General features: G+C 44.6%; 1 protein-coding gene across 1 annotated transcript in view; it reads right to left on the bottom strand.

Moving 5' to 3' along the window:
• Window positions 1-1464: 1464 nt before the first annotated feature.
• LOC120838938 overlaps window positions 1465-24816 on the bottom strand; it is a 110771-nt gene continuing 87419 nt past the window's right edge. The window contains exons 14-25 of the mRNA XM_042293743.1: window positions 23742-23791; window positions 22266-22348; window positions 20524-20636; window positions 14883-14923; window positions 14471-14502; window positions 12952-12996; window positions 12748-12849; window positions 12153-12249; window positions 10443-10521; window positions 5882-6280; window positions 3432-3465; window positions 1465-1788 (exon numbers count right to left, since the gene is read on the bottom strand). Of these exons, the coding sequence (XP_042149677.1) occupies window positions 1465-1788; window positions 3432-3465; window positions 5882-6280; window positions 10443-10521; window positions 12153-12249; window positions 12748-12849; window positions 12952-12996; window positions 14471-14502; window positions 14883-14923; window positions 20524-20636; window positions 22266-22348; window positions 23742-23791 (1399 nt within the window). The remainder of the gene's footprint in view (window positions 1789-3431; window positions 3466-5881; window positions 6281-10442; window positions 10522-12152; window positions 12250-12747; window positions 12850-12951; window positions 12997-14470; window positions 14503-14882; window positions 14924-20523; window positions 20637-22265; window positions 22349-23741; window positions 23792-24816) is intronic.

Below are 24816 nucleotides of genomic sequence, written 5' to 3'. Positions count from 1 at the left end.
TTCGAAGTCAATTTTGTGAAACTAACAGGTTCACTGGGCTCGAATTAGAGAAATGAACACTTACGCAGCGCTTGCATTCAATTCCGGCTTCGCAACGTGCTAACGTCTAGAATGTATAGGCCTCGAATCCTCAGCTTAGGAGTATCTTAAACATGTTCCTTCATCAGTAAATCGAAAGCCGCCATTGGTATGGCACATATGCCATTCTTCAGATGATGATGATAGTGATAAAAGTGGCCAGACTGAATTTCGGAAAGGGTCTATTGGAAAACGGGGGGGGGGCAACTGCTCTCCCTCCCTCCCTCCCTCCCTCCTCCTCTTTCCTCCTACCCCTGCCATTTTGAAAATTTAATGTAAGCAATAGGAGAGAAGAGTAGGAGTGACTCGCTCACTCACTTGCATTGCCCCCCATTTCCCGAATATTTTCGACGGCTCTGGGTTTGAATCACATACAAACTCTCACTGCACAAAAAAAACTTTTTTTTACTATTTTTTAATTTTTAAAAATAAGCTTTCTATACTGCAGCCTAGATGTACAGTAATCCCTCGTTATAACGAAATCGCTTTTTTCGAACTACTGCTTTTATCAAAGCTCAGTGTGGTCTCGACCGAAACTTTTAACCGGAAGATTCTAGGTGTATCGGTAGATTGTGTACTATATTTCTCTATATTATTAGCGCTCTTTGGACGGATGTCGTAATGGTCACAGATGGCTTGAGTTCATGCGTGCCGCTCTTGAAGGTGTTCCAGCTGCTGAAAGGATACTCAACTCTCAGCAGGCGGCTATAAAGTATTCCGAGCAAAAGTGAGAATGGTTCACGTGACACTATAATTCTTGGCGCACAGCTCTTGCAAAAGCACCTTGACATGGCTGGCCTCCATTGCTGCCGGGGAACGCTTTTCTTTTTCTCTCCCACGAAAACAAGGGTTAAAAAAAAAAAAGCTTTTTCCCGGCACTGTTTCTACAATCTATCGCGGAGCGCAGATTGCTACCCATTGCAAAGGAACTTTCAACCTTGAAGCTGCGAAAAAATTATCTCGATCGCAGGCATCCGGAAAGCCACTTCGCGGCTGCCTGAGTCGCTCGTCTGCCAGCACATTCGTGACGTACGCGGGTAGGGAAAAGTAGAGATTTTTCATTGTTGCCAGTAGAAAGTTGCCTCCTGGAACCCTCGCAGCCGGCGTGACTTGAAAGTTCAATAACTTCACGGAAAATATTTATTTTTTAAAAATATTTTGGTTATCAGTTGAGAAAGGGTCATTGATGCGGTCTGCAAATTTCCAGCCAAATCGAAGTCTACCAAAAAGTCGGCGGAGTTCCCCTTTAACTGGCCTCTCAGGATAAAAAAAAAGAGGATAATTAAAATAATAAAGGCTCCAAAGAGGATCTGCCACTCTGAAATTAATGAGGCAATGGGTATGGCTCAAATGGGGTCAAAGAGGGAATTCATGAGCAACTGCTGATCAAAGAGAGCATGTGTTGTTCAATGCTAGACAACCTAATCTTGCTTTCTGACGCAAGGGGAGCCACCAGGGGGCACAACAAAGCAAAGGTAACAAAACAAAGCCAGAGCTGTGGCATACGAAGACATCAAGACGGGGTAGAACGCATCCATCAAACGGATGCGTATAACCGAGCCAAAAACGACAGCGATCGTTCAATGACGCTGGACAGCTCGGAAGAAGCAGACTCCTCCACGCACCCAAGAGGTTCTTGCGGAACGCAGCCTTACGAGACTGCAGGTCTCTCTTGGCAGCATCGACGTCTTCGAACATCAGTTTTGGCACCTGGAACATTGCAGAAGGCCACCCCGTCTCGTACTATAACCTCCTCGTTGGTGCTCGCACCGAACCTTCAGTAAATGAATCAATTCATTCATGCAAAACTCATTCCATCCTCATCTTCAATAGGTGCAGAGCCTCACGGTATGGTTCACCACCCTTCGTGGGATGTCATACACTGGTTTGACGTATGTAAAATTATTCCTATCAGTATATTATCAACCAGTCAGCCAATTAATTAATGTGTCAATCATTCGATCAAATGATCAATCTTATAGATACTTAAATTAACACTGTCAAACAATCAATGCATCAGTTATACCCATTAATTAACCAATCAATCTGCAAACTATTACTCAATCACCCAAATGATAAATCTACCAATCACTTTTATTTGTGGCCATCAACAGCAGCGACCAACAATACAATCTTGTCACGACTGCCTTACAGTTTGTGCAGAAAATCAATGCAAGATGTAATTCTCTTCTTATCAGCAAGCTCAAATAAAGCATAGATGTTTTAGAGATAATTTTAATTCCCAAATTATTAATAAACTGTGAAATGTTGGGGAGAAAATAAATTTCAGTTGGTCGAGCTCCATTACAAAAAAGAAAGTATGGTTATAAGAAGGTAAAATACAGAATGGGGTTGGACTTTAATAAACCAAAAAGATTTAATGCGACAAGCAACTCGTGCGACATAAACTGATAAGGTTTAGTTTCAAGTTCTCTAATGCTCAAAATAAGAGTAATGCACAAACAGCTTTTGTAGACAATACATTAGGACCTCTCTATAGTAAAAAGAGTGCCTCAAATGCCTGTGGTAACAGTATTACAATCATCCTTTAACTTTGCTTTACTTCATATACTTTGCTATATTAGACTTTATAAACAGGTTTCGCTGTCCTGATATTTAAAAAGACTTGTGTCCCAAAACACTTAATTTCTGAGCCTGACCAAAATACTATTTACAGTTATTCACATTCTCATATTACCAAAAACATTAGTTATGCTACATATGACAATTATTAAAAATGCAAAAAAAATAAGAAACAAAAATATTTTTTGATGAAATAAAAGCTTTACAGCGATGCATGAAGCACTTGGAGCATCAAGAATGCATAATCTAGGGAAATTACGCAAGCAGCACATGCAAATTTATGCTTTCTAAGATAGAACCTCAGGCTGCACATTTCTGACATTCTCGCACTACGATATGTAAAAAGGTTTCTAAAAAAAAATGAGTCTTGCAAGAAGCACCTCCCCCCCCTTTACTGTGTCATGGCGTCAGCATAAACAAACATGGCAGCGCCCATGGAACAGAGCAGATGCTCTTTTGAATGTGTCTGCTCTCTTCCATGGGCACTGCCATGTTTGTTTATGCTGACACCCATGACACAGTAGGGGGAGGGGGGGATGCACTTCTTGCAAGACGGTTTTTTTTAGAAACCTTTTTACATATCGTAGTGCAAGAATGTCAGAAATGCAAAGTCCCAAAGCTCCAAGAACAGACCGATGCCAAGAGTGCTGTAAAAAGCAAAAATCTTGCTTTATGCGCAGCCCCTCTCTTCGCAAGAGCTTGTGTTTGAGATTATTATTCCCCATTTGTATTGCTGGGGGCTAGGATTTCGGACACTGGTCTATACTGACCTGAGGCTTGGCACGCTTCCGCACAGGCTCGGAGCTGAAAGAGAAGGAAAGGAAGAGGAAGCCCAGGTAAGGCCTTCAGAAGAGCCCACCTCTAAATGCAGATTTCTAAGCACTCGCTCTAAAAAACAAATTGCCACAGAACAAGAATCTCCGCGAAAAACGGTATAAGCATGTCTCACAGATGTCATCCTGCCGACATGAGTTCAGAACTGAAACTGAATGCCATCAAAGTAACTCACTTCTGTCAATAAAATTCACGTGCAACTTTCAAGACATCAAGCTCCGAGTTGACAGCCAGTTGAAGGTAGTAAAAGCCGTCGTGACAATAAGCAAAATTTCCGCGCCAACGCGTAAACTGGATTTCTAACGGCTGTGGTGGCTGCACTTCCCGACAAACTTTTTTTTTTTTCCCACAGGAAGTAAATTTCCCGCCGCTGCAGTGTGCTGCCATCTGGGGAAAAAACCGAGTGACGCCGCAAAATAAAAAGGCGTCTTGACAGCAGGGTTGTTAAGAGTCTCCCTTTTCCGCTACTTTTCTCCCAGCACGTACCTTCCTTATTAATTTTTAGGAAGACACACAAAAGACTCACTCAGTTCATGCAACTATTTTGAGTAAACTCTTTTGAGTAAACCGTCCGAGTGCACACCTAATATAGCTCATTTGGACAACACGCTAAAGTATAAGGTACGTTTCGGAGTCACACCTCACTCAAAACGAGCCTAACAATGTAAATATTGCGCTAAATGTTTTTTGAAAGGGGGGAAGGGAATTTTATTTTGTAAAAATTTTTTTTGCAATCTAGCTATATAAAAAAAATTGTTTCACATTTTTGTGTTTTTAGAAACGATTCTCAAGCATGTTTTTATTGTGGATTAACGTGCCAGAATAGGAGAATTGCTCCTAACTGAAGCAGCTGCATTCACCAGTCGTGACTAACTAGCTTTGTTCTCAAGCTAGTGGCATGTATAAGTAGCGACAAGCTAAGCGTAAAATCGGCGACTAAGGAGCGGGCGACTAGCTAGTCAGGAGTAACTAACAGAAGTGACATAAAAAGGTAGGTCCCGTATGCACATACTTAAACCCCAGCGCGTGAATGGGATTTTATAGTGGAAAAACTAATATTTAAATACCCTATTAGCAAAAATAAAATGTTATGTTCAGAGACTGATTTTCTGGGACAGGGTTTCACAAAGAAAATGAAAAAAAAAAAATGCAAGGCAGAAAACACGAAAGCAGCATTGCCAGCGACATAAAGAAATACGGAAGAGCACGTAAATGCAGGCTTTCTTGTCCTCCTACGCCTTGCTGAGATTGCTTTAGCAGTATCTCTGACCTGTGAACACGTCCGTTCCCACAGTATTTGCTGCTCCGATTCCTTCTGGATCTGTCCCCCAGCGTTCCAAGAAAGCAAGTGCTTCACTAGCACTGGCCGTCAGCCGTGACAGCAGTCGGCCATGGTGCCGATCCGCTAGTCACCCGCTAAACACCGGCTAAACTAGCCGTACGCCCCGATTAAGACTTTTTTTAGTCGCCTTCGAAGTCGCTTATGGTGCCTAACCCCTAAACATGGCTGGTGAATATGGAGTGCTTACGTAGCTGCGATTACCACCTGCCACGTGATCATTTTAATCAATCACATAGATAATCGGCAATTGAACAGGTGTTAAACACATCTGATGAATACGGCTGAAGATGCGTCCTGCAACTTAAATATTGTGCTAAAAATTGTTTTGGGGGGAAAGTTTGTTTCGTGACGTACACGTCGTACCCAGACACTTAATTAACGAAAAAAGTTTCCTGGGCGTTTGGTGTTGCTCTAAAGTGAAACAGAGTAGACCCCCCCATGTGTAGTCAGTACAGAAACCTACGTTACACCAAAACGTGGTCCATGACGCGAGTCGTCCGAAACGACAACACAAATGCGAGTACTTCGCCCAGTTCGAAACTTGTGTCAGTTTAGCCGGGTATCCATATTGACGGGGTCCACGTTAAAGGGATACCGAAATAAAAATTTAAAAGTACATCTCATAGCTTGGAAATGAGCTGAAGCACGATCGACGACATCTGCAAGCAAACATCGCGAGCCCGTATTTTGAACAGGTGGCTATATTTTTCGTTCGAAACAGCCGATTCTAGCGAATGCTCGAAGAGCGGCCGTCGGAGAGCGTGATGCATCATGGAAGACTCGGCGCCGCCTGACGACATTTCGCGTAGCTTTGGGAACATCCACCGGAGCGCAGCCCGGTAGTCGTTTTAAATAAAGTTTTGATGTCTTTTCAAGCAACCGGCTGGTGTCTCTGCGGTGCTGCCGGAACATAGCCAACATTTAGACATTGAAATAGGCCCTGGAATTTTATTTCGGTACCGCTTTAACGAGACGCGACAGCATATACAAGATCATTTTTCCGAACGGTTCGGTCAGTTGGGACACGAGAACAAAGGGACTCACGACTGCGGAGGAGCTTGAGGCGTACTGTCCGTCGTCGCCTCGTCTTCCGTGGCCGCATCCACCAGCTGGCTGTTCCCCTCTCGGATCGCACAGACAAAGCTGTGCGTGCGGCGCCGCAGCAAGGGCGACGTGGCACTCGACGCAACCGCCGCCGGTGTCTTTGATTGGACCAGTGGGACGGGTCCGTTGGGGATGAGCGGAGGGACGGACCGAGGCTTGAATCGAGGCCCGGACTGAGGCTCGGAGCGATCCGTCTGCGACTCGCGCGAAAGCACAAGGGTCTGCTCTGTCTGCGTGGCCCTCGCGATGGTGGCGTCGCGCCCCGGCAACACCGGGCAGGAGAATGTGCTCGACAACCGAGGACGGTTGTCGTGGGAGGGAGGACGGTGCTCGGAGGACCTGTGGATGCATACGGGGAACTTCGTGAAGCACCGAGGTGCGGGCAACCGGGAAGACCCGCGGTTGTACGTGGGGGGCTTTGTAAGGCGCCGAGGCACAGGCCCTTTACAAAAATCACAAAAGCCCGCACGCACCACGCGACGAATAATGGGAAGTTCTTGGTACGGCCCTCCCGTCGTCTTTCCTCCCGCTACCACAAGATCTACGCGAGCAGGCGCAGGTTACCGAGGCAACAACTTTCGAGCAGCCGAGTCGGACGAGCCGACGAGTGCGCGGAAATGGGGGAGAGGTTTGTCTGGCTTGTGAGGCTACCCCTTGCTCATCCCTCTCCCCTCGTACCGGCTCTGTCGTCTGCTACACAAACGCTGCGTCGAACCTGGTCAAACCCTGGCACGGTTGCGGTGCAAAACATCTGGATTCGGTAACACCGCAAAATGTGTAGGTAAGTTACGATGCATTACGTATTTAAATAAGTGAATTGCTTCCCATGCAGCAATGCGCTTACGCTGCCAAAAACACGGTACATCGCCAACGACGTGCGATGTACCGGCGGACGGCCGGGATGGCGGATGGCTGTGACGGCTGCTGGCGGTAGCTGCTGCAACTCACGCACAGTTGCGGAAGTGCATAAAGAAAGTGTGTGATATGTACCGAAGGTTCCCAAAATACCCTGCCGTACGTTTTGCAACAGGTTTATTGGTAACTAGGGGGTGTTATTTTTACTGGAGATATCGGCACCTGCACGCAGCAACCTCAAATCCTCTTGATGGCAGTAGATTTCACAGCAAAAAATTTCGAGGCGTAGCTCCTTTCTTGTGAGAAAAACAGTGCAAAGGGAGAGAAACGCTCGCTCGAAATTACACTGGGCAGGGGGCAAAGCGAAAAACAAGCACAAAATTTAACCGCGTTTAGCAAAGCCTTTGCAGCAACACGAGTACAGCAACTATAGCCATGTGAACCAAAGCCGTCCCCGACCAGTGCGACTCACAATAGAAAACCTGATTACTGAGAAAGATGTAGGCGATTCGATTCCCTTCGGGCGACACACAGTCTTTCAAAAAGACACCTCGTGTCACCCTATATTCCTATCTCGTGTCACATTTCGTGGTGCTCCAGGCTCAAAGACTAGCCCTAGAACACGTTTTGTGCTAAAAGAAGACCAACACCTCTACATTGGTCAATAGCGGTGTCGGTCCCATCTTTTGCACGAAGGGAGCTGCACGTTGAAATTTCACGAGGTAAAATCTACTGCTAAAAGAATTCTTTGGAGAAAAGTTTTAATCCCTGCGTGTAGGCGCCAACATTTCCAGCTGACTTTAGATCAAACTCTGGAGATGTTAATGGCCTATACATTGTAGACCACTTTTCGGCCCAATATTGTAGAGGCTAATGGCAGTTTTCACAGTGCTGCAGCCCTGTACTGCTGCACGATGACGCGCTGCGTCTCATTCGCAAGGGCCCTCGTCCATGGGGTACGCCAGACGAGGCCACGCGCTCGCGTATGTACCTAGCCTCAACGCTGAACGGAGTCGCAGCACTATGAAAACTACAATAGCCTCGAAGGTTTGAAACAAAAATGTTTTATGCCCATGCTCGTCGTTGTGGTGATAGAAATACTTCAGGTGGCATAACGCTGCGCCTCCACCAAAGAGCCGTCGTCGCAAAGATCGGCATGAGGCTGTCTATCCTGCCGGCAGGGCACACCCACCAAAGCCATCCTTTCACAAGTGTTAGCGGGCGGCGGTATGCCCCAGGCTACAACGGAGCACAATTTTCTGTGGTTATGAATTTGTTTTTTGTCAGATTTGGCTTCCGGAAGCTGCCGGCAATGGAGAAGTGCTTCGTGCCACGGTGAAACGCGGGACACAGAACGTGAACGGAGGGGCCTTCCCCTTTTTGCTAGTCCCAAAGAAGAAGGCCGCCTTAAGGTATGGCGTAGTGTGATTTCGCGCAAGGACCGCCTCCTGCAGCCGACAGACTTCGTCTGCGAGAGACATTTTGAATCGAGGATTGTGAGAATATCACAGAAAGCCGTCTGCAAGGGCCACATCCTTGTAGGTGCCCCATGGAAAGCTGCTCTGGCGAAAGACGCAGTTCTAACAAAGTTTCCGGGCTACCTTGAAACACCACCCCTGCCCGTTTCGATGTGGGTGTGCATCGTACCGGCGTGCGGTCGTGTATCACTACTGCGTGGTGCACGTTGAAGGCCCCAAGGCTAGCGGTTGTACTGCACTGGCTAAATTGCTCATCTACAGCTGGGAGACTAGTCGCCCGTTGAGGCAGACCAAGTTCTAGGCTCTATAAACATACACACAACCCAATTTTTTTTTTTCCGGGCTATCCCTGCAATTTGACGAAGACTGAGAAAAAAAGAAAAGGACTCGCAGACTGCCAGTACCCTCCTTCTAGCGAACGGCCCTATTTATAGCGCATTCAGTTTTACTTTGCCTGGAAGCGCAAGAGTAGTGCACTGTTAGTTGTTGTTCACCAAAAGTTGCTTGGCCCTAAAGTAAGGGGGTGTTTACATTCTGAATGATATTAACAAATTAGTTCTCTGTTCAAAAACCAAATCCAAAGATTGAACCACATTTTTGCTGTGCCTCTGCCTCGTTGCATTTGTGCACCAAAACTAACGTTCAACGAGTTCTGTCATCAGATCAACTTGATTGGAAAGTTTTGCTAGGGATTTGGGCTTAATGACGCGAAAGAAAAAAAGTATCACGCCACCTAAAAGCGCTTTTTGCAGCGTGTAAGCGTGATCCACGGACATAAGTATTATTATATCCTGAAAAGCATGCCAAAACGCATATTTTTTTCTTTACTTTAAACTAGACTCCTTTGTGCAAACGAGGGAAGCGTTTTGCCTGCAGTGGAGTCGGGGTGTACGTAAGAAGCAAATAGCATACCGTCGCCACAACAGGGCTTTGGCGTCCCATCCAGTGCTGCCAACCTTAGGGATTTTCCCCTAGATCTAGAGATTTCCATCATCATTTAGGGGCAAAGGGAAATTTGTTCAAATCTAGGGATTGTTTTTTTAATGGGTTTCAGAGGGCTTTAGAGACACGTTCCTTCCCTTTTTCCTCCCCGTACCGACTGAGTGCAGTGAGGAAAACGAAAAAAGGCTTCTTTGTATATTGTCGAGATCAGAGATCATCTCCAGGGGTAACAACAACGATTCTGGGGTGGCCACACAGGGCCAAAGAAACAAACTTTAATGATGTAAAAAGGTTTTACAGAAGCAAATTTAACGTTTAAATAGCCACCCAACTACACAAATCTATTTTTAAGCTATTTCATGACGATAATCTATATATCGATGCAAATTAACACTTTTTCTGAAAATCTAGGGAATTTTCCGATAAAAAATTGGGGAAGAAACAGTCGCGGAGGCTGGCAACACTGGTCCCATCCCTCACGATCGATTCTGAGCACTTTGCATGCTGATAGTGCTTGCCTGCTCTGTAAACATTCCAACGTTTATATTGTTTCATAGTCCAGTGCAGGATCTGAACAGCCCAGCTCGTAAAAGTCACTCGTTTTACGAAGAAAGAAGGCACATGCCATACACAAAAACGTTGAAAATGATACCGGCCAGAAGCCCTTTTCTGAAACGGTTAACAGCCTTACATAACATCAAGAGCGTCCACCGCTGCTTCGAAGTGCTTGGTTTAACTGTTGCATTCAGTTTAAAACGAGCAAAGCTTCGCTGCAGTCGCTGAATGGTTCACCGCCCATGTAGGAGACGGCATTCGTAAACCTCGATGACCATGGCGCCCATCTGGTGGCACGCACGAGAAACGAGTGGAGTAACGCCTCCGGAGACGGCGTTACTCCACTTGAGCCTTCTTACACCACTCACAACTTCTTGTTTATACTACACTACAGGTAAACGTTTGCAAGTACGGTCAGAGCACTACCATCTTGCTCGCATGGGGAGTGCTTGGGCGCGTCATAATCCGATTATGATGCCTTGTTAAGGCGTCGTAGTCGAATTATGACGCGCCCAAGCACACCCCACGCAAGCAAGATGGCGGCGCCCCAAGGCCGTACTTCCAAACGTGTATGCAGTTACAAATACGAAACAGTGTCTTTTTGTGCTGTTTATCATTTTAACCATGTAACAACTAGTGCATCTTCATGCCTTACTGTCTGTGAAACTTACAAATTTCCACGGTGTGCGGTGGAGCACCTTGGCTTGGTGGTGCCCACAGTGTCGTACACTTGGTCGTCTGGGTGAGGCCCTGTAACGCAAAAGCTAATATCATGATCTGCATGTCACCGTCAAAATGTAACACCACTTCTGTCAAGGCTCAGAATGACATTGCTGCTGGAGCTGGATAACAGGAAAGCTTGACAAAAGCATAGCTAAATTAAACAACAACTATGAGAATAATGATTTGCGTGAGAACAAGAGAGTCAAGTCATGAGCGATTACAAATACTAACTAGTCATAAAAAATGCTCTTCCAGATACCTGACTACTTTTGTCTTTTCCTTACTCTGTTTTCGGGATCTTCAGTCTTTAACTGGGGATGACTTTGTCTTCGAATTTCTTTAATGTCTTATTAACCTTGGAATGTCAGTCTGGATGTCTTAAACAGTGGTACCTTAGACTATAAAGGTCATTGACCTCATTTTTTTTTTTTTTAATTGGACATTTTAAACTTTAGGTTTTTGATTCTGGGCATCTGGTTGGATGTCATTGACTTGGAACATCTTTGACTTTAGATGTCCCAGACTTCCGATGTCTGAGGCTTTGAACGTCTCAGACTTTGGACATCTCAGACTTTAGACGTCTCAGACTTTGGACATCTCAGACTTTGGACGTCTCAGACTTTGGATGCCTCAGATTCTGGGTGCCTTAGACTGTGTGCATCCTACACCTTAGTCGCCTAGTATTTTTGGCATCTCATATTTTGGTAGGCATGTGCAAATAGTGAATTTTGAGTTTCGGGCAAATTCGAAACAAATAGTGTTTTTGGCCGAATATTTTACATAGAATATAGACTAGCTTCTCCAAGTCTTTCACTAGAGTGTGCCATGCTTAAACGAAAATTCGGCTGAACTCATGAAGGTTGTTTCCGACCTTCCACTCATTCACTTCTAAGCTCAGTTAATTTTAATATAACTATAGTAGTTATGAAGTGTGACAGGTACACGACGGATTTGTCACATCTATCCTAATCTAGGGGTTTATAAATCTGCTTACTACATGCAAATATTCATTCCACTATTAAAAATATGAAAAAAAACACAAAAAAACATGAATGATGAATGTGGGCTGTCAAGACATCGTTGCCTAACATACTTTTTCATAATCGCGACATGTTAGCCCCGTTGAGTGCGCTTCTTGCCAAGCACCTGTGAAATGCGGGGAAGCAGTACCCACGGAGCCCACCAACATTGCTTTTCCACAGTGCACACATGCTTCGCGAGAAGCACTCAACGGGGTTAGCCCGAAGCAATCGGCACTTAGAAAAGTATGAATATCGAAGTTCACCTCAAAGCGAATATTGAGTAGCACATTATTTGAAACTACTATTCGAAAATTCGAATATTCGACACTACATTTTGGGCAAATCAGACCTTGAAAGTCTTAGCGCTTCTGCAGCTCAGCCTTTGCATCTCTCACACTTTGCACATCTTAGACGCCGATCTCAGATGCATCTCCGACGTCGACGTCTTTGACTTCGGATATCCTTTACTTTTCATGTGTCTGACATCTTCTTTCTAGATACCCATTTTCCCACTTTGCACAGAGTCCATCCTCTGAGCAAGGTTGTCCGATACCTCCTCCGCAAGTATCCTAAACTGTCCAGAGAGCCGAGGCCAGACGAACAAGAGAGAGAGAAAGAAACAAGCGGTTTCCCAACCGTCTTCAGAAAATCCACGCCGGTAGAACGCTGCCCTGCGGTCCGCGGCCGAGCTCGACAACGCCGGCCGAAGTGGAAGCCTGGAGCTTCTTGCGTGCTGCAACATCAAACCAGAGCAAAGAATTATGCCTCTGCAACTTACATCGAGCTGCCAACTATTTCATTCTAAATTTAGAAGTGTGGCGTGCATCAATACACACAAAGGGCAGGAAAGTGGGAACGTCTGGCAGCATGCAACAACTACGCTTCAACTGCGAAAAAAAAAAAAAAGAAACTACTCCACTTAACAGGGCCAGACAATTTGCAAAAATTTGGGCTCTCAAAAATCCCTAGGCAGTGCTCAATAAATTAGCAGGATCCCAGCAATGCTGCCCAAGCATCTAGTGCCTTGAACCGATCCCACACTACACCGCATCTTCCTCAGCTTTCCCAAGTTCCAGAGTTGTGGTTAAAACAGTTTTCTCGTTTGCGTTTACCTCTAAGTGATCTTTGCTTTGTGTCCCATATCTACAAAGGTATACTAAAAAGACCAGCAATATGTTACAAACAAAAAAAGCAACCAACGAGCAAAAAACAATAATACTGATCCTCTTACAAGGTAAGTGAGCACCGCCTGGCTCTTGGTGATCTGGCTCCGCAACGCCTGCAGCTCCAGCTCAATCTGCTCACGAACCACATCTTCGGGAAACGAGTACACCTGCGTGTCGTCACATTGGCAGCCGCGGCGATCAGGAATGTGCAGCACATCGAGGTCTCAAAAAAAAAAAAGAAATATGTCAACACAAGTGGGACAGCTTACCGAATCCGGACTGACATCCTCGAGCACGCTGACCAGCCGATTGTCCTGAAACGCGAGGCAGTGCGTTCGAGTCAAGATCTTGTGGGAAACGCTTTCATTGTGCGAGTGTGCAGTGCGATGCAACAGACCTTATGCGAAATTAGCTGCGTCATCCCGTGAACAGAAAAAGAAGCTCGCCCACCGTCTTAATATTAATAAGAAGCGGAGCAGATCGGGTCTGCATGCGTACACGATTGTTCTGTTCATTGCCGGCAAAATGCCCGTCTGCTGCTGCGTGCCATCATGTAAACAACGCGGAATCACAAACAGCAATGGAAACAAAGTATGTGGCACAAAGTTTGCTTTCTTAGTGGTAAATAAAGCGGACAGAAAGTGTCAAAGTCGCCTTGTGCTGCTTGTCCGGCGGACTGAGTGTTTGCAGGCACGCCAATGGAGGGTCTTTAATAGTGCGCGGGGCATAGTGCTTGCACGGAGTCTGCCTAACTGGATGAACGCACGGGTGGAGTCGTGATCCTTATTGCAACGAAAGGCCACAAATAATAGTCCATGTTTTCTCTGTGCTGGGCGACCTCGCGGCTGAGTTAGATGTTTTCAACTGGCTCCCGCTCTTGTCAAAATGGGTATGCTCGCAAAGTTTGATGGGGAATGATATAAATTTTTAATAACTTTGTGTGCCACACATGCAAACTACTACAGTGGAATCTCGTTAATTCAAACTCGCAGATAATTCAAACTAACATGCGGGTCCCGTCCTATTTGTTTCTAGGAAGGTAACTCCAGGTAATTCAAACTTTGCACATTATTCTATCTTTCCTAGGCTACCGAGGGAAGATAGAGTGACCAACGCTCGTGACCCCACGTTCAAATTGCACCTGATTGTATTATCGGGGACAACACGAGCTGAAACAGCCCTTCGTGTTTCTTTTGCCTACCTGCCAGTTCTTGAGGCAGCTGTGGTTTCAACTAGAAATTAAACGCATAGACGCCATACTTTGAACTGTTTGACAAATTTAGAAATTACAAAGCTCATGTGGACCGCAGAATAAGGCCGGATAGGACGTTTCAGCTCGCAGTGCCTGTGTAAGTTTCCATAGCGAAGGCGTAGGACTTGCACCGGCGCTTCGACGAGGTTGTCGCCAGCGGGCACGGGCCTCGAGAGCTTCGTCAGACGTTGCGGTAGGTTGTTTAAACTCTTCGTCCACGTTCCATGGTCGGAAGGCGGAAAACACAGCTGCTGCGCCATCCCCCGTATGGTTCTCTCCGATGCCTTCATCGTGCTTCGGTACCGACGACGCTTGCCAACGTTAAAATGGCGATGCTCTCGGTGTTGTCAGACCACCTAGCAATTTCACATAAAGTCTATTACCTTAAGCTTTTTTTTTTCTGTTTTTGTTTTAGAACTGATGAAGGCTGTTGTCAGAAACTACTGGTCTGGTGGAAAGTGCTCGTTCTGGGCATCGAAGTGGTGGGCGAAAAGAATGCAGAACCGCGACATGCAGTGTATAGTTACGACACTTGCCTGCTGCACTTGAGCCGATATGGAAGCCGGACCTGAAGATAAAAGTTCTATGAGAGAAAACAAAACTACCTACCCCAAAATAAAAAAATAAAAGTGCGGTAAAATGTTTCCTGACGAATGGAAGCCCATTTTCTGAATGCGTGCTCTACTAATACACAGCCATTTTTAAGGCTGCATGAAAAGTGTCTCGATTTATAAGTTCATTACCTCTAATGTCGAGTTCGAGTCTTACGTCAAAGGCTCTTCTTCACGTGGGAGCATGATGTTTACACTGACTGCCCGTCCCTCTTTTCAATTGAAACATTTGGTAAGAAAAGCATGTTGTCTGTGAGCTACTCGAACACAGTCCCCCTGAGCCAAATCCAAGTTTTAAGACCTTGACCCTGACCCAACACAAGGTGAAAGTGCCTACCAGTATGCGACTCCAAGATTCTGACAGCCGCATCATTCAACCTGCAAGCAAAAGAGACGACAGTTGCTAAATTGTCAAGTAATTTGGACTAGAGAACAAACCGACTATAGGGTTCCGTGCTTTCTGAGTTAATTTTCCGTCAAATTCAGAAGGTGTTTTTTCGAGTTCACTTTTTGCCAAAAATTTGGACTTGACAGGAGTTTATCTTTGTTACATTCCCCATTCTCTGAAGCTAAAAAAAAGAAATACATGATATTTGGGTCAAACGTCTGCTAGGTTTACAAGAATGCGCAACTATCAAATAATATTTCTTATGCTAGATTTGGCGTTGGCGCCCTTATCAATACTAATCTGTCTCGGGACAAAACATGCAAACAAGTGTTGCTTCAATAAGTGTAGAAACCTTAAAATCACTAAACTTCCAAAAGTAGTCGAGGAAAAGCTCGTTTTCGTCCCACCTTATTCCATCACCCTACCCCCGCGGCTGCACAGCTTGGAGTTACGAAGGGTTCAACTGCCCCCTTCCCTCCCCCTTTAAAAAAAAAAAATCCCCATGGGTCATAGCTTTTACCACCGTAACAAAAACACAACCCTCCGTTCCTCTAAGAAGCGCGAAAAGTATGGTTTAAACTGGAAACTCAAACAGTGACCTCCGTCGTGACCGAAAAGTATGATGATCTGCTGTCCCAAACGAACCATGACGAGATAAACGGTAAGATTCCTTTGTCCATGATCTGAGATGAGAAAGGAAACTGGGGTGGCACTTTTGAGGACCTTAACCCTTTGCACTGACCAAACTTAACTGCAGAATACTACAGTCTTCTTTCTTTTCTTTCTTTTTTTTTTCGCATTGAGACAACAAAATTTGGAGCTGTTTGGGAATGGCACGCTAACACTCTAAGATTTAGTGGCTCCAATTGGGACTGATAAATATTGCACACTACTTTTTCTGGTGCTTGGCAAGAAAAAGTAATTTAGGTAAACTTCATTTTGAAAGTGACACCAAGTATACTTGCATGATACAATGTTTAGTACAATGTGCATAGAACAGAAACACACTAGAAGCCACATGCCTAGCGTACAACATACTACAACACAGATCAGACGGCATGCATCGTTGGGCATGTGAAGCATGAGATTCCAGAAATCAAAGTGCATGATGGAAAGGCAAAGTGTGTGTTAGAGGCGCTGCTCATTACTGTGCATGCTACCGCATGCTCGGAGCTTGCTACTATAATGTAAAACCTTGCTAATGGCAGAAGTGCAAAAGTGGCACGTCTGGCAGTGTGCATCGAGCATAAAAGAGGTCTCAACAGGGCCCCACAATCATGTTGCACATGAAGGAGAATGAACAGTTGTCAAATGCCCACAAGGCTGACCTGTGTGTCCATAAATCCTAACTTCACAAGAAGTAAAGTACAGAAATACATTCTTTAAAACAGTTACTAGTAAGCAAGAACTAGTGTAAGGTTCTAAACTAGCATACCATACTTTCTTTCGACATTGCTCAACTGTGCATAGGGCTTGAAAGACTTCTAACTTCCCTCTACAAAAGCTCCACTTCAACCCTTGAAGCACGAGGCTTTGCTCGCAATGACAGAAAAAATAAACAAATAAAATGTACCTTTACAAATATGTTAGGCATTGCAAGTGATTCAGCATACATGCAAGGGCAGATTGATAGATTAGCATTCCAAGCTGCAGACTATTTCTTATATTTGTCACTACAATAGGGTAATTTATGAGGCCTTCATAACAACACAAAGGGAAGAGATATCAGTACTTCAAACATACTGTAATTTTCAACACAAAATTATTGTTCCAGTGCTTGAGGATTGGAGACCTGAAAGATGGCTTTGAACTTATTGATACGCAATGCTATATACATTTACAACTGTTGAGAAATTGTGATAAATTTAAGCAATGCAAAGAGGTATACAGGATATTTACCCGATTCAAATGTGACCTCCGTTCTATTGTGCACCCAGTTTGTATACCCAACAATAATGATTCTAGCACGACCACGATAACAGTTTCGCACCCGATTCTAATGCGCGGAAAGTTTCTAGGTATATCTAAAAAAAAAGAAAAGGCGCACATTAGAATCCGGTAATTATGATAAATGCATACCTCAATAACATATTCAATCACACAGTTATACACAAAGCACTCGTGCTGTGCCACATTAAAATTTCAGCGGTTGAAAAAAAAAGGTTTCAAGGGGTGCTTTGGTGTAAAATTCGAATGAGTTAGTAGTCTTATTGCAACACAAATTGCAAAGAATGTCTAGTCACAGTCATAATCCCATTCGGAGACAACTCAGTAAATACAAGAAAGTGCAAACAACAAATAAGTTTAGAGTACAAAGAAATGATGGCAGTCTCAGAAAAAGTGCAGCTATCATCCGCCAAACGCGTGCATGTAGCACGTGCAGCATCAATGTGCAACGACGACCGTGTCCACTAGAAGCGTGCGCACGTAAAACATGTGCAAATGCACACCTCTGAGGCTGACGAGCGCCGCACTGCGAGACGCAGCTGCCCATTGGCTAGCTCGCAGGGTGGCGACATTCATACTTGTCCCAACCCGTCGCTCGGACTCCGGTGGCCTTGACTGGTGCAAGGCAGGAGCACCTGATTGGCTGTCGGCGGTGGAGGGAGGGGCCTCTAAGCAAGGCTTGGAATGCCTTGAACACGGCTGGTGCGCAACCAGTGAGCAACCAGGTCCCAGCTTGCAACACAATTGCTTAGACACGAAGGTTGTAACTTTGGACCAAATACTATACCAATTGGCTTAGCAAGATGAAATAATGTTTTATCTACAGACTCAATGAAAGTGAACATCGCCAGAGTAAAAAGAGTCACGATATAGTAGAAATTAATAGAGTGGAAGAGTGCTTGCAATGTTGGCGCAGACACCTGAGATGCTGATTGAATGAAGGAACTGATAATAGCGAAAATTTTTCCTGAAAATATGACTTCACTAGGGAGATTCTATAGTACTGTGACTGCAGATCTTAATATTAATTAGAAATACATATACCGTATTACCGAGTACATAAAAAACAGAATATAAAGTGAGATAATGTCATACGAAATTTCTGACAAGTGGTTTACACGAATGGTGGAATCGATCAATACACACAGATTATTCGCTAAACAGTAACACTAGCATAATCTTAACATTCAATGCCACACAAATGTGGATTTCGATCAAAAACCAAAAACTGGCAATCACCCGTACATAGGAAAAAAAACACTGATCTCAACCGCCCTCTAGCGGTACAAAATTTGTCTGCTTTCTGCCTTCCTTCGCCCATAGGCAACCCAAACAATACTTATGAATATGCACGCGATAACCTAAACGAGAAATCGGGCCACATAAATTAACCGGAGTGGAACGGCACAACTCCTAGAGGCATCGTCGAAGCAATCTCAGACTGTAGCTTTAACCCCCTAATCCTGCCAAGACACGGTCCCCTGGTCCAAGCTAGCACACAAAGAATCAAGCACATCTCAGGTCAATACATTGAAAAGGAAAACACTACATAAACAAAGAACACCGAAGAAAGAAGCCAGAGAAACAAACACGCGCAGTTCTTCCCAAAACCCAAAAACAGGGCCCGAGACAATCTCCCCTCGAAACGACTCACAGCACCGGCGTCGCGCGCCAAGAGTTGCATCCGTCACTGAGGTCGCCGCCCGCTCGTGACGAGTCGTCCAATCCCCCGAGCACCAGTCTGACCAAGCGTGACCGTCGTGCCGCGTCCTCTCCGTCTTTCCTCTCAATGCTCCCGATGCGCTAACAGCCCGGAGAGCTACACAGACCGCCGACCCACATCCCGGAGCAGGATGCAGGAAGCCCAGATCCCTCGCTCCCCAAAATCAATACTGGCCGCTTTCCCCTCTCCCCTTTTGGAGGAGAGGAGCTGCCGGGAGAGACTGCCACTCTCCCTTTTCCCTCCTGGGGAAAAAAGCACCTGGAAGAGGGAGAACTTCTCCCCCTCTTGGGAAAGAGGAGATGAGGAACGCTGCCGTTCCTCCTCTCCCATTTTAGGGAAAAAGAAGCAGCCGAAGGAGAGGGAGCTCTGCTCGCCCTTTCCCCTTTTGGAGAAAAGAGGCAGCTAGAGAAGTTCTTCACCCTTCCTCCTGCTGGGGAAAAGAAGCAGCTGGGGAAGGGAGTGCTCCTCACACTTTTCCCTTCTGGGGAAAAAAAAGCAGTTGGGAAGAGAGAGCTGCTCTCCCTCAACCTGATACAGAGGAGTCTACTTCCCTTTTCCCCAGACTTCCTCCCCTCCCAACACGGAGCAGAAAAGGAGAATCCTCCATTTCTCCCCAATCCCTTTCCCCAGCAGTCTCGCAGTGTGAAGAGAAGAGGCAATTTCTCCCTTCCTCTCAGTACATGTTCCTTTGTCCTCTCTTTTCTTCCCTTCCCAAGAAAGAGGAGTGCCTTCCCTTTCGCACCCATCCCCCTCTTCCTTCAAGCATTGCATGTGGAAAGGAGGACAACCCTCTCTCTCCCTCTTTATTGATTAAATAAAAACAGCTTTGCTCCCGAAAAAAAAATGAGGTTGCTGCGTGGGACAGCTCCTGTGCCTAATGTCCCGTGCGCCGGAAAAAGGGATGTTGTGGAGCACTCTTTGGGAAGTCTTGATAACAGTTTGGGAAATAGTGTGCAGAGGTAATAACAACATTAATTAATAGGTAATACAGCAAATGTCAAGGCAAGTGCGAGCAGAGACATGCAATTATAATATTCAGAGGTTACTGCAGTATACTATCTAATTTACTAAATGACTGAAAAAGGCTGTTACTTTTATTACAATTGTAATGATAAAACGACGACGATAATAAGTCATCAGTGAAAACGAACCCAAAGCAACATTTTATCTTAGGGTGACAGGAGAGGTGTCTACAACAATTGCTTCCAAGACATTTGAGACTGCATACAAAATTTCTAATAACAATCGAACAGCGAGAAAAAAAGCATGTGGTTTCTTTATACAAAAAAAGATGCAGAAAACACGACATAAAGTTTAAAGAGAAACATATTATGAATAACACATTTACAGAGAATCATGTATTGAACGCCAATTGCATGCAATAAAACATACAAAAAAAGACAGAAAAAGAAATTAGGCTTTTGCCTAGCTTCGGTATCCTGTAAAAACAAGCCATTTGTGGGTAGCATCCAACATTTTCTGCGTTTGCTTTTCAAAACTCCATGGTTTAGTTTGGTTCCCACTTTTTCACACATGTATGCAATACTTCCAGAGACCTACTATCAGAGGTGCGTGCAAATCAAAGCAAATTCCACCTGAATAGAAATAACCCGTATGGGTGTTTCCAAGACATTACAAAAAACATTTTAATTAGTAATAACATTACTAGTACCATAGTTAAGTAGGTAGGACAGATCTTGCCATTCCGGCAACTCACTGCCCTTCCCTTACAGTCACTTACAAACAATCTTGCTAAACGCCAAGAAATACCTTTAAAAACTTATCGAGACATATTAGGAAAGAAACTCAGACTAACTTTGGGGATGGTCACAGACAAGTAGATTCATTTTGAGTCAGAACAGGTAAGGGGTGATAACCACAGAGAATGTCGCAGCGCCGTAAGAAGATAAGACGGCTCACCTTTTGAGGACTTGTCTGGCTTCACAAAGCCCAACGAGCAGCAAGCACAACATGCCGGAAAGGAACCTGAGATGACGCTCCAGGCCATTCTGAAGTTCCTCTTTTTCACGGAGCTGGAAGTAGGTGGACGTCGTCGTCGTTGGCACACGAGAGTGCGAAAGTCAGAAATTTTGGTGTCACGCAGTGTGTAAGTCAGGCGATTCGAATCATTTCGAATTCACCGGGGTGTTTTTCGACAAAGGAAGAGGAAAACGGGATCGTGGGTTGCCGCGGGGGAGTTTATTTCTGACAGATGAACGGTAATGAAAGTAATAAATTAGGGTGGTTTGTGTTCTTAGCAGCTCTTACGTTTTGTAACGTGTCCATAGACTTGCCGAATCGTGAGCACGAGTCAAAATGAACTTATCGGCGACCCAAGGTGCCACTTATTGAGTAGCAAAAGATACGGGAAAAGAACCTAACTGCAGAAAAATAAGGATTTTTCTTTTTGGTCCCAGTAATTTCACACGTTGAAATAGTGGAAAAAAACAAAAAACATGCACCAACCATCAAATTACACCTTCGTAAAATCTTACCAGCTTGAAGAGTCAAGAAACGGAAGAACGCTGCAAACCAATATAGTAAAGCGAGGAAAGAAAAGACGACCGACCGAGCCTTAAATTCGAGGGTCCCAACACTTTTAGACCGACTTGACCTCTTCTTCAGTTGGCACTGTTCTATTAAGAAACACGGCTTACTCATATTTATGGAGGCAAACTGTATTTTTCTATTCATCTCTGTCACTTGATGCAGCTTGTTGACATAAAACTAAAAAGCAAAGTGCCAAGGGGCCTATTGACGGTTCTTAGAGTGGCCCATAAGTCTATAGTAGTTGGCACATAGAGAAATTTTGTTTTCTTTTGACATCTCTTGGTACAGGTAATGTCATGTGCTTCAACTTTTGCCTTTCACCACCACCGCTAGCGCTACATCCTCACAGTCAACTTTCCACAATGCGTGGTTTATTTATGCGGGCCGAAAAACCAGCGATGGGTTCCCACGTGGATGAGCGGCCGGTCAGTCCCGCTCGTCCACGCGGGAACCCATCGCTCGCGAGTGGCTAACGAGCGCTGTCCGTTGTTCGACCGTATTCAGCAAGGTTCGGTAGCGCCATCTGTCGTTCTGCGCCAACGGTAAGTGTTGGGGTCTTTGATCGCGGTTTTTATTAAGCAAATCTGTGACGCATGAATGTAATTTTGGGTTTTTTAGGATGCTTAGAACTTGTAGATTGAGCTATGACCATAAAATGAGGAACTCAAGAAACACCGTAGTGCCCCTTTAAAAAGTTTTATTTGATTTCTCTTTCGCGTTCTTACACAATTGCAATCGGACATTACTATTCTTCTAGTCTTCGTTTATTTTGCGTTTGGATTTTGTTGCAATAGGATGTTACATAGCTGACTAGTGGAAGGTAGAAATCAAGCTTAACGCTCTGTACATCGTTTAGCTCTCCAATTCAGCCTTATAAAAATCTTCTTGATGATTCTTAGGTTTAAATCCAAAACAAATGAACATAGAGTAGACAACCAGAAAATATATATACTTTCATGATTGCTTTGGTGGAAAAGGTTTGATTTCAATCGTCACGGTAAAACTGGTTTCATTTAAATCACGATTTAAACCGATTTAATCTACAACTTAGATTATATTGATTTTTAATGTCCACCCTGTCTGCCGGTGACCTTATGGCAGAACCCGCTCACCTGAGACTCAAGCTCTTGTATCCGAGCGTTGCTCAGCTCCACCTCTGCCTCTAATTCCTGGAGACGGTGCCGGTAGTCTGCCCCTGAATCGTGGAGCAAAATGCGACGAGAAAACAAAGTTATTATAGGGAACATTCCCATTCGGTTGAAGATGTGTCAACGGTTATGAGATAAACAAGCTGTTCTCACAAGACGTCGCACAGGTTTCATTAGAAGTTACAACATCTGTTTGCATGAGCTGCGTATAAGTTGCCAGAGTTGCATCAATAGCTGAGCGAGTTGAACCAAAAGGCACTTCTAATGCAATCACGGTGCATTACAACTTGCAAGTTGCACTAGGAGTTGTACAAGTTGTACAAAAAGGTGCAAGATGCACTAGAGGCTACACCAAAGATTACAAAGTTGAACTATACGTTGCACAAACATCTCGACAGGGCAAAATAGAAGTTGCAAGAACACTGCATCAGAGGTTCTACCAGAGGTGGCAATAGAAGTTGGACTTCTATTGCACCCTTTGACAGTAAATGTTGGACAGCCATGTTTGAGTGAAAATATCGGTGTGCTGGACTTGGATGCAGTGTAGCTATCTCTGATCCTGACTTTTGTACTCTATGTATCGATGAGTCTGTGTTTCCTTAGTTGTCGTGCCTTAAAATCCGAAACGTTGCGAAAAAATCAGTTTTTGTCAAAACACTTCTTTAGGTTTGTTGTATACTCCATATATTACCTCCTCCGTAATTACGAGCACCTGATTCACTGAGAAAATATGTTTAGAAAAATCTTTAGTGGGTCTCGGCGGCTTCCAAATCGCGCTCAATCCGCGAAATCGAGCCGGACTTGGAGCAATTGCCGCTCCCATTGAACTTGGCGGACGGTTGCCATTTTGGTGTTGTTTGGAGTGGAGTTCCTTTTCTTCCATTTACCGCCCCTTAAAGGGGTACGGAAGTGAAATTTGAGCACCTACCTCTCTGTGTAGACACGGTCTCTTTTAAGACAGCAGCTCACAAACAGCAGTCTTTCGTCCGTAAATGCGAGAAAAGCAATTTTAAAACAAATAGTAAAACAATTTCCCAGCACCACCTGGTAGTTGGGGGGCCCAGCTTCGTTAGAATGTCTGACGTCACGGGTGCTTGGCACACCTCTCGGTTCTAATACACCATAGCTCGAGTATTCCAACTTAAAATAAAGTAGAATATTCCTCCCAGGATTTCTTTGGAGTTGACAAAACGTCATTTTGCGATACAAATTTAATGAGCCCAAATGAGGGTAATGTACTTTGAAGTCGGGAGCTGTACTTTCCTCAGAAAGTACCAGAAAAAAAAATACTTCAAGTAAAGTACAAGTTTATACTCGGAGAATGTACTTCAAGTAAAGTGAGTTTCCTAAACCTACTTGAAGCAACACCTTTAAGTACAATGTGCTTAAGGTACCTCCCAACACTGACAACTGCTCCTAACATAGTGCAAAACCTGTCACCTTTGGTGTCCACCATGTTTTTCGGAACAGCAACGATTCTTGAGGGCAAACTGCAAAATATATATAGAGTCGTGCCCATGTAGCAACCAGTAAAAGATTGATCCTATTATTGTTTACACACTGCCATATTATAACTACTATACCAGGTTTCCAGTTCCTGCAATCTACACTTTATACAATTAGGAGTCAACCATTGGCATTTATTTCAGTGTTACAAAACCGGCATCTGTCAGGTCAGCACGAGCAACACAAAAGACGAGCAAAAAACATTTTAATAAAAAACCAAGAAAGCAGCATATAAAAAAATAAAACCTTACTTGTATTGTGATGTTTATCCCTTTCCCAACTACCCCTGTGAAGTGAGGCACTATAAACATTCTGCGGCTCTTATGTCCGAAGTTTGAAGGAGGTTTGAATAGACCCTTTCCGAAATTCAGTGCCATCTGGTGGCTGAAATGGCGGCTTAACTTTTGCCATACGAATGGCGGCAATGAACCCGTAGCCTGCAGTATTTTATCAGGCACCGTCACTTTTGCATGTCAACGGCAGACGAGAATAAACTTTTCGCTATACAGGTTTTTCTGGATCATCTCTTCCAGTGTCGATTCCCACAACGATGCAACCAGTCAGAACGAAGTGCCAACCCAGACAGACGCCTTGATAAAGTTCTATAAGTCAATGGGTTTCGAAGTCAATTTTGTGAAACTAACAGGTTCACTGGGCTCGAATTAGAGAAATGAACACTTACGCAGCGCTTGCATTCAATTCCGGCTTCGCAACGTGCTAACGTCTAGAATGTATAGGCCTCGAATCCTCAGCTTAGGAGTATCTTAAACATGTTCCTTCATCAGTAAATCGAAAGCCGCCATTGGTATGGCACATATGCCATTCTTCAGATGATGATGATAGTGATAAAAGTGGCCAGACTGAATTTCGGAAAGGGTCTATTGGAAAACGGGGGGGGGGCAACTGCTCTCCCTCCCTCCCTCCCTCCCTCCTCCTCTTTCCTCCTACCCCTGCCATTTTGAAAATTTAATGTAAGCAATAGGAGAGAAGAGTAGGAGTGACTCGCTCA

This window comes from Ixodes scapularis, unplaced genomic scaffold (genome assembly GCF_016920785.2).
Source record: "Ixodes scapularis isolate PalLabHiFi unplaced genomic scaffold, ASM1692078v2 PGA_scaffold4__175_contigs__length_147842914, whole genome shotgun sequence".
NCBI lineage: Eukaryota > Metazoa > Arthropoda > Arachnida > Ixodida > Ixodidae > Ixodes > Ixodes scapularis.
Note: the sequence above shows the minus strand (reverse complement) of the source record. Positions and strands in the feature narration are given on the sequence as shown.